The following is a 10366-nucleotide window of genomic DNA, read 5'->3' on the forward strand; positions in this document are numbered from 1 at the left end:
GGGGGTAATGGTGGTAAGTGGCGGGTGAAGAAAGTGGGAGTTTTTGGAGCTAAAATAAACGAATAGACTAACATTTGCCTGGTGTGAATATCTGAAAAAGTGGCCTGGTGTTAGGTTGTTTAAGTGATTTTCTCATTTGACCTTACCAAATAATCCCAGGATGTATATATTATTTCTACAAATAAGAAAATGAGGCTAAGAAATGAAGCAAGTTGCCCAGGATCATAGAATTAGTATATAATAAAACAGAAAGTGAAATTTAAGTTTGTTTGATTCCCAAAACAAATAATTTTTTTTTTTTCACTTCTAAGCGTGTTATGTTTGTCTGGGAAAATATGGGTGTGAATATCTTATTTTATAGGGACAAATAGGGCCTTAATACCTCTTTGCACAGGAGATAAAATTTACAAAATAGATGGATCTTTCTCACTTTTTTGGAGTCATGGTCTCCTAGAGAATCTGATGACAGTTCTAGACCATATCCAGGGAAATGAAATAGGAACATATACATTTTTATCCAGGAATATATCCAGGAACATACACATTCAGTTTTAAGTACCTCCCAAAGCTCATCCATGAAATCCCAAGAGTTCTACAGACACAGGCTTAAAACTCATAATGATTTCTTGAGAATATAAATAAAGTGAATCCAAGGATAAAACATTCTCTCCAAATCTTCTAACTCCCTACAGTCTTCTAGTTTTTATTACTATAATTGAAATAGCAGTAATTTGCAAAGTGTTCATGATCTGGACAATTGATCATTTTAACTACTTTCCTGTCTACTCAATTCTTTCCTCTTTAAAAAAGGGTAATGTGTTTCTTAAAGCTATAAGAAATATAGCTTTAAGAAATATAGCAATATTAATAATAGTGGCTATATAAATTTTCATAGGAGTAATTCAAGCTGAATTACTGATTTACAATATCTTTGGGAGATATGAAATGGAAATTTTATTCATGTGTAAATACTGTGCATGTTGCTATAGTCTAAGTGTTTGTGTCTCCTCAAAATTCATGCATTGAAATCCTGGCCCCCAAGGTGATGGTATTAGGAGGTGGGTCCTTTTGGGAGATGATTAGGTCATGAGGGTGGAGCCTCATGAATGAGATTAATGCCTTTATAGAATAGACCCAAGGGAGCTCATTCACTTTTTCCACCATGTGAGGACACAGCAAGAAGGCACCTCCCAGACACCAAATCTGCCAGCATCTTGATCTTGGATTTCCAAGCCTCCAGAACTGTGAGAGATGAATATCTGTTGTTTAAAAGCTACCCACTTTCTGATGTTTTGTTATAGCAGCCGGAATGAACTAAGACATGTACTGACTATAGAAACACATATATAAGTAGGCATACTTAAGCACTTCCCACATTGCATTTACTTACTCCTTTTCCATTATGTTATTCTTGTGCTTTATATTCTCTGAATCATTGGGAAGAGTACTATTTATATATTTCTTGGAGATATCACATATTATTGAGGATGTGGTCATCTCTTCTCTTGGGCTTTCTGAGGTTTCTTGAATTTTTCTCTCTGTCGTCTGGATTATGCCATGAATCTCTTTCCTGTTGCCATTTATGTTCTCAACAGTCATGTGTTCTATTTGTTTATCATCTTCATTTTCTGCATTATCTGGGAACATTTTGTTCTGTGACTCTTCTTGCCCCAGTACACATCCTTTTAGTGATGTACTGTTTTCTTTTTCCACTAATGCTGAACTCATATGTGTTTTATTTTTTTCTAACTGGACCTGGTTTGTGTAATGACTGTCCTCTCCATTTGTGGGAGAAACAGTAACTGTTTCTATGACATTTAGTTCCCCTCTTGCAGCAATGTCTGCTGCTTTGGTATCTTGAATGGAGGACATTGTCTGCTGTGGAGTACATTCATCATGCATGCCGCATAAATTACACATCTCCTTTTCTTCTTTCTTTAGAAGTGCAGCAGTGCTCCCCAAATGTTCAGTTATTTTTATGAGGCAGTCTATGAAAGTAACGATTTCTACACACACATACATAGACACACAAAGAATAAATACAAAACTAAACCAAATTATGTTTCTGCACTCCCATCTAATGAAACATGGCAAGATAATTTTAGAAACCTACAAAGACCTTTACTGGGCATTTAAGCCAATCTCATGAAGGAGAAGTAATTGTACAACTGTCACTCTTTTAACAATTGTAGGATTTACAACAAACCACTTTTATCATGGTAGCAAAGAGTAAATCTAATCCCTCTTGCTTATAAAGATACTTTGAATATTTAAAGACAAATGTCATAACCTCTCGCTCCTCCAATAAGAACTGAAGTCAACATCTCCCTCAATTGTTTTTCATTTGCTATGATTTTGAGAACTGTTCTTTTACCACTGGATATACAATAGTTTATCAATGATCCATTTAAAATGCTGGGCTGAAAATTAGGTGAACACTCCAGATGTGGCTTGGTTGGCAGAAACACCATACCTCCATTATTTCTGCCAATGTAGATGCTATGTTTTGGAGCCCAGTTACTGCTATAAGAATTGCATTAGGTTCATAGTATTCCTCCTGATGAATTTGTGATCACTGGAAATTTTCAAATTAGTCCTTCAGAGAATAGCTCTGACCATACCAATTCTCTGATTGGAACGTGAAGTGACTTTTCAAAGCCTACTAACTCAGGTCAACCTTCTTCATTCGGGAGTAAACTCTCAGTATGGTCAAATCTGATATCATCTCTCACTCCATCATCATTCTTCCCACGCTCCTATTTGTTCATCCTGCTTCTCTTCACTACTGAGGTCACCTGATGACTTCTTGCAGGCTTAGTGCCTCTCTAGTCTTTAGAATTCAGTTCTAAATTAAAGAATATGTAATTTAAGGCCCCATAACTTAGTGTTTTTAAAACTATCACCAAATCATCCCTTTGCCAAGTCCTTGTTTTTTTCTGAATATATATTTGTCTTGTTATGTTGCCAAGGACCGTGTTCCATTCCCTCCAGAGATTAAAGGTCTGATTTTGGGCTGCAGCTGATGGCTTCTCAGTCATGCTGCCTTTGGAAAGATTTCCCTGGTGCCATTTACCCTTTAGATTGAATTTCTTAATATCGTCTACCCTGGATTTCATCATAGATGGAACCTGCCCACTTATCTTGATACTGTATTATTTAGAGTTGAATTTCATGATGCCACCTATATGCTTATCTGGAGTAACTGTTGTTGTCTAGGATTATATTCATCAGATTCCACATTCTTCCTGCCTTACTGTACTTTTCCACATCCATAACTGGACCTATTCCCAAGAATCCCTCTCCAGCCTCAGTGTGTGGGGATCCAATTCCCCATCCCAACCCACTCCAGGCTTCCCAGTAATTTTGCAATTAATAAGTCTAAGCTCAAATGACCCTAGAGACAGAATATATTCTGATTTAAAAAATAAAAATAAAAAAATAAAAATAAAAAAACTACTAGCTCTGCCTCAAACTAGGCCTGTATTTTCCTGTCTCTTACGTCTTGGATCCTACAAAAACTCTCTATTTCCTGCTGCATAAGTCCAATTCACTCTTTAAGCTTCAGCTTAAATACTACATTTTTGTAGCAAACTTCTCAATTCTCCACCCTACAGATGGGATTTAAACTGCTTCTGAAGTCCAAAAGCACTTCATTCATGTGTTTCTAATGGGACTGGCCCCAGTGTCCCTGACATTATTGTGCATTTGTCTCGACTTATTTCCCGTATGAAATTGTTAGTCTCTTGTGGACAGAAACTCCATCTTAGCCTTGTTGGTATGCTCATAGTCCCTCTCAGATCTTGCCCTAATCAATATTTCTTAGAGAAAGAATAAGTTATAAAAAAATACTTACCTTTTCTCCAGACACATTGATTCTCCTTGTCAAGCAGCACATGCAGCTGCTGGCAGGTGGAATGCAGGGTGCCTGCGGTGTGCTCCAGCAGCTGGTAAAGGGCCCTGCTGAGCTCCTGACCCAGAAAGACTACAGTGGCCATCCAAGTGGCCCCACCAGCCCCCTCACAAAGATCATCACCCAGGAGTGCCTGCTTTAGCATCTGGTTTTGTCTCCAAATCTGCTTCAATATTTGGCCCAGTTTACCTGAGCCCATGTATTCCGTATCCATTTTGTGGTCCAAAAGTGGTATTTTCTCTCCAGCCAGTAAAGCTTAAAGGTTTTGCAAATTCAAACTTGGTGATGGTTATGTCTCCTAAACTCTAGGAGACGATCCAAGTCAGCTAGACAAGCACCTTCTTACAACATAGTGGTTTATTCAGTTTGGTGTTGACCAGTGAAAAGTTACTAGGTGACCAAAGAAGGGGCGTTACTGTACCATGGGTGCTACTGTGTACAGAATACATTAATCACTGGGGTAGAGCTAACTCACACAATCCAACTCTCTATGTGAGTTTTACAAGATCAATATACTGTGGAAGTCCCAAATACTTTTCAAGATTTCAGGCAACAAAATATGGATTCCAGGTGGGATAAGAAGTTTATTAATCAAAGGTAAACTGTTAGAACAATATTGCTGGCAGGATTCCTGTAAACTTAAAAATATTTATGAATAAAATAATGTGATGTCTGATTTGCTTCTAAATAACCATAGGGGTTGGTAGAAGTATTAAATTTGCTGTAAGAATTAATAAATGTTGAAGCTGGATATGGTTACACATGGGGTCTTGACAAGTCACTCTAATTAATGTGTATACGTATAATATTTTTATAACTAAGAGTTTAAAAAGATTCCTCTACTGGAGCAGAGCCTATTACCATTGGTTAGTAAGTATAATTAGCATCTTCTTATATGGTAAATCTGCAGAGACTGAGATAAGAACTTGGCCTCTAATAATTTCCCTCTAATTGGATAAAATGCCCTTTCACTGAAGGAAAGCAAACCTGAAGAGTAGCTTTCTCTAAACTAGCAAGGAGTCTTTACCATGTGTAATTAAAATTCAGATACAACAAGCTCTCCCCACTGCTGCCTGTCTGCCTGCCAGCACATCATATATGGGGCTATGCAATATAGCACTTGGGGGTATTTGGAGGAAACCAGAATAGTCTGCCTCCCTCTCTCCAATCCCACTGCTCAAGGAAGGGAGAACACACACCCACGCCAAAGGGAGAGGGCAGTGAGTACATTCCAGAGAGGCTCATGTTCCCTCAGGGGTACTGGAACAAAATGAAAGCTTTTCAAAGGGAAGCCGGAGTGCTTCCCTCCCACAGGCAACACATTATCTCATCTTAAGCCCTTGGAGTTCTAAGAGCTACACTCAGGGCACCTGGAAGACAAGATGGGAAAAACAAGCCCAGAGAATAAATAATGAAGAATGACTGCGACTGCACTAAAGACTGTCAAAGCCTCTGAAGGAAAAGGAAAGGAGCCGTATTGAGTGACTGGTGGCTGCGGAGTGGAGAGGGGCTCCTTCGCTATTATGTGTCTTATTTTTCAGTTAACTTCTGTTCACTGAAAAGGGGACCTTTTTTGCAACATGAGTTCCTATCACTTCATGGATTGGATCATATAAATCTTCTCAAACTAAAGACTCACTCATTCAATTTTATTTTCTTTTTCTTACTCCTTAAATAGATGTCATTCTCAATAATAATGTATACATGGTTTTAATTCAATGCCAATTTTGAAAACTCCTATAGCATTTACTGTGGGACAGGAACTAAGTGCTGGAGATCAGCCGTTTTTAGGACTTCAAGAGACAGGTGCATGAACAGATTATTAAAATAAAGCTTAGATTTTATTGAGAGCTAGAGGAGAAGTATAAAGAAAAAGTATCACAAAAGCTTTGAGGAGTTAAAAAAAAATTCTGTTTAGAGGCCTGGAAAATGTTTGAATTAGAAACTAAAGGATAAGCAGGCTATAGAGTAAAAGAAAAAAATATTCCAGCATAGGAAATAATATGATCAAAGTCATGACATCATGAGATTACATAGTAGGATCAAAAAATGTAAAAATATGGCTTTGGAGGAAGGTTCAGTTAATGAGTCAAGAGAAGTAGCAAATGAAGAGTTCAATAATTGTGGAAAGTGAGGAGAAGAAATTAGAATTTTGGTTTACAGATAAGAGAGAAATTGAATAGATTTAAATCAGGCTGCAATGTGATGAAATCTGTGCTGCAGAGATGCAGCTGTATTAGACAGCAGAGATATAAGAGTTAGAAGGCTTGAAGGTCTGTACTAAAACAGCAACAGAGCAGATGAAAGAAGAGGATGGCATGAGAGGGGATTTGAAGTATAGTGGATAGAACTTACTAAACTTACCAAACCATCAGATTATAGGGAGAGGACTAGAAAGCACTGAAAATGCATCCATTTATTTATATGAGAAAAAAATATACTAAGAACTATGCTTAGTTTTAGAATATGACTAAAATATTTAATTTAGGTGATTACATAGACTATGAAACTATTAAGGAATTTAAGAGGGACATTGGGCTTGATGGGTAGAAAATTTGTTTTATTTTAGATTTGTTGAGTTTGAGGTAACTCAGAAAAATTCCTTAGAATGTGTTTGAAGTTTAAAAATTAGAATAATATTGGCATATTTGAATGTCATCAATAAATAAGTGGTAAATGAATCCCTGGAAGTAGAAGAGATTAATGGAGAATTTACCAGGCATATGTTAAGTATTGAATAAAACTGATCATGAAGTGCTGCTTGATCACTTCAGCAATCTACATTTATTTCTAGATATGTGGGAAAATCCTTTCTCAGGGAGAAAAAACAAACCCAGACATTCTCTTCGTTTCATTCACATTTGCTATCCTCAAGTTTAAACTTGTTCTCTGTTTGACTTCTTAGGAACATACAATATTTGCAAAGTGAGACCTACCACAGGCCACGCTGCATTTACTTGTTAAAACATGCATCGGCATGTTCCTTCACCTTGTTTTCCATTAATTGATGTCACTAACCACAGAAAGAACAGACATTTGCAGTCAAGACACCTACAGAAGTTCACTGCAGAAATTCATCTGAATGGTTTTAACATTTGATTATCATCTTCATTGTTGCTACTAGTTATTATGACTCCTTTTACTTTCTTACTGAGAATTCAGTGCTTCCATTGATGTTAGTTTGCAGTCTTGAATTCATACCATTATATGGTCAAAAGACAATAGTTTTTCTTAACATCAAAAGTATCCAAGTGGATTAGAAATAAAATTCAAATAGGATAGTTCCTGTTTACTATCTAAAGAAATAAAAATATGCAATAGGGCTATCAATGACAGGCTATTACTTCCAAAGGAAGTGAAGACAATAAAGTTTTAAAGCATAATGAAGAGTGCTATTTTTCATGGCATTTATAGTGGGTAGTGGTGGGTAGGTCAGATGTAAGCAAAAGAGTTATGCCTGCCTGAAGTATCATGAGTCAATGTTATTAGTTCTATAATGTGATTTTATTTTCATTGAATTTCTGTAGTTGCCTACATCAGAGACTTTGGTACTTACAGTCCAGAATAATTGTTCCCCTTTTGAACATTCATATTGAATGTCTGGTCATCTTTTGTCTGTTTAAGATAAACTCATGCATTTGGATGATGAGTGGATGGAGAAGGAAAATAAATTGTTTTCTTTTTGTTGTGTTTTTGTTTTCTTTAGTAACTTTTGGACTAGTAAAATATAAATTATACATTCAAATTTTTAACGTGCTTATCAATTTTAAAATGTTTTCAAAGACCAAGTGGTAAAAATCAAAGCTGCTAACACTTCTGATTAAACAAAGTAGATTAGATATATATTCCACATCTGATTTCTAGCGAGATGCCCTGAAAAGGATAAAACAATATACAAATCCCAAACGATAAAGAAAATGGGTGATAATAGACAAAAGATGTCAACGAACTCCTGGAAGACTAAAAGTAGATGGACAAGTAGTAAATAGCCAAACAGCTGAAACCTAAGCACCCAGACAGTCGAAAATCGGTGAGTTCTTGTCACAGAATCTCAGCAGTTCCCGGAATTAGAGACAGTTAGGACCTCTGAAAATAAAGGTAAACTTAGGGCTGTAAACAGGTGTTTTTGTTGAAACTCTGTTTGGAGAGCAGGTAGATTCCTAGATTCCTCTCTTCTGCCCCAAACAGCCAGGCAACAATCTCTCTCCCACCCACCAGAAGCTAGAGACTTCCTCTATGAATAAATGGGGGCAGCAAAGCTCAGCAGAGTAGAAAACTGGAGGGGGTGCTATGCTGACAATGAGGTTAAGTGAAATTCTACAACGTTAACTTATGAGATCCCGCTTTATTCTTCTGCTCAACTCCAAGAACACAGGCTGGGAAGCATAACCTCCCAGGCAGAAAACGCAAAGTTTCCTCCACGGAGTAACTGAACACTCCATGAGAAAAACCTACTGACAGTGAAACTTTCAGTGTCCCTCTCCCTATTTCCAACTCCAAAAGCCTGCTCTGCCCCCGCCAGATCATCCACAGTGAAGCTCCACATCATATAAAGATTCCAAACTAGGCTCTTCATGCCTCACTTTAAGTGGAATAACAATCAAGGAGGTCGGGCATTTGAAAAAGCCTCTAATATAAAGCTAGAGACTAAAGTAAACAAACACAACTAAAGAACTTGGGGGGGGGGGGGGGGTGGAAAACAGAACTTCCCTGTGTTTACAGGAAAGAGAAAATATCAAACGAATCTGTAATTAGCATGTTCAGAGTACTAGGATAAGAAAAATAATGCACTCACAAGTCAAGAAAATATTTCCTTTAAAAGGGGAGCATTACAGCAATGAGAAAAGACTCACAAAAATTAAATTATGATAATAGAATTTTCTTAATATGGGAAAGAAAAAGCGGTTGAGTAAATTCCCCAAAACATCAAACAAAAAGACGAAGATATGGACAATAGGGGTAAAATGGAGGTTAAGAAAATTAAAGGCTAAATCCAAGTGGTCGCACTAATATGAGTTCTGGAAAGAGAAAACAGAATGAATGAAATTATCAAGGAAATAATATAGAAATATTTCTCAGAATTAAAGTATATGATATTCTAGACAGAAAGAGCCCAGAACAGTATGTGCAAAAAATAATCATAACCAGTCATATCAAATTCACACCAAGGATCAACATTCCAGTAGCCTCAAAAGAGGGAAAAAACTGTCATATTTAAATCAAAAGGCATTGAACCTCTCTACAGCAACACTAAGACCTAGCAAATAATAAGTTGTGATTTCAATATTCTGAGGGAAACCTCTTTCCAATTCAGGATTCTTTTTCTGCCAAAGCATCATTGCAGAGAAAGAAAGGGCATTTTCGGGTATGCAAATGTTAAACTATTTATCTCCCATGTACCCATTTTTGGGAAGCCACTCACATGAACTCTATCACAAGCAACAGAGTGACACAAGAAAAACGCAGACATAGGAGTCAGGAACTGGAAAATCCAGCAAAAGAGAGAGAGCTAAATCAAATGCTTTAAATGATGTCCCAGGGTGACAGCAATGCTGTGGTCCTAGAAAGCCCCCATTCCAGACTGCAGTAGTCACCTGAGTGCTTCAGAAGTCTGTCTGCAAGCAGAAAAAATTGAACTGACAAATTAGCTGATGTTTTAAACATTTTAAGAGAAATTTTACAATTCTATTAGAGAATTGAGGAAAAGAATTGTTGATAATTTAGCAACAAAAACAAAAGACAATTATTAAAACTAGCAAAAACTAAATGGTAAAGAAAAGGATACATAATTATAGTGTATCGCATAGTTCTGTTATGAATAATATTGACATAGCCATAATAATAAAGATGTCCATACTGTAAAATAAAAACTGTGATATATGCGTATTATTAGGATGGGCATAGGAGGCATGTACATAGAGAATGTATATAGCAGCGTGGATACAAGAGAGCAAAAAGTCTTATTTCTAGAGCAGGAAGTCAAATATTTAAAAATAAATCAAACATTTAAAAACAAAGAAACACTATTAGGAATCTGGAGGTAAGTGCCAGAAGAAACTTCTAGAAAGTTTAATGTGATTGCCTCTGGGAAAAGACATGGGAAGGAACTAGGCAACTCCTGACTTCCAGGAGCTAGCCTGGCACCACCAGCAAAGCCCTGGGGTTGCTATCAGCTGTCCTGGTACTCACAGCTAGGTGTTAGCATTCTGTTGAACGTTAAAGAAAAAAAAAAAAAAAATCACATGACATCATCTACTGTGATGGATCAAAACAAATTGAAGATCACTCTACAATCATGTCTAAACACATGAGCATTGTTTAAGCCACAAAATACAAAACATTCCTCTCTCTCAGCTAATACGAATGAGGACTGCTTCTTAACAATTGCATCTTTACCATTACTCTAATCTGCCCTCTCTAAAGATAAGACTTATTGAGATAGCCAATCACAGATCA

General features: G+C 36.9%; 1 protein-coding gene across 2 annotated transcripts in view; it reads right to left on the minus strand.

Moving 5' to 3' along the window:
* Positions 1-4267, minus strand: part of DTHD1 (death domain containing 1) — a 64830-nt gene extending 60563 nt beyond the window's left edge. The window contains exons 1-2 of one of the 2 annotated variants that reach the window (XM_031935295.1): positions 3854-4267; positions 1391-2006 (exon numbers count right to left, since the gene is read on the minus strand). In XM_031935295.1, coding sequence (XP_031791155.1) covers positions 1391-2006; positions 3854-4124 — 887 coding nt within the window. In that variant the 5' untranslated portion in view covers positions 4125-4267. The remainder of the gene's footprint in view (positions 1-1390; positions 2007-3853) is intronic. The other variant, XM_023224674.3, reaches the window with a different exon arrangement.
* Positions 4268-10366: the final 6099 nt, after the last annotated feature.

This window comes from Piliocolobus tephrosceles, chromosome 3 (genome assembly GCF_002776525.5).
Source record: "Piliocolobus tephrosceles isolate RC106 chromosome 3, ASM277652v3, whole genome shotgun sequence".
NCBI classification, from domain to species: Eukaryota; Metazoa; Chordata; class Mammalia; order Primates; family Cercopithecidae; genus Piliocolobus; species Piliocolobus tephrosceles.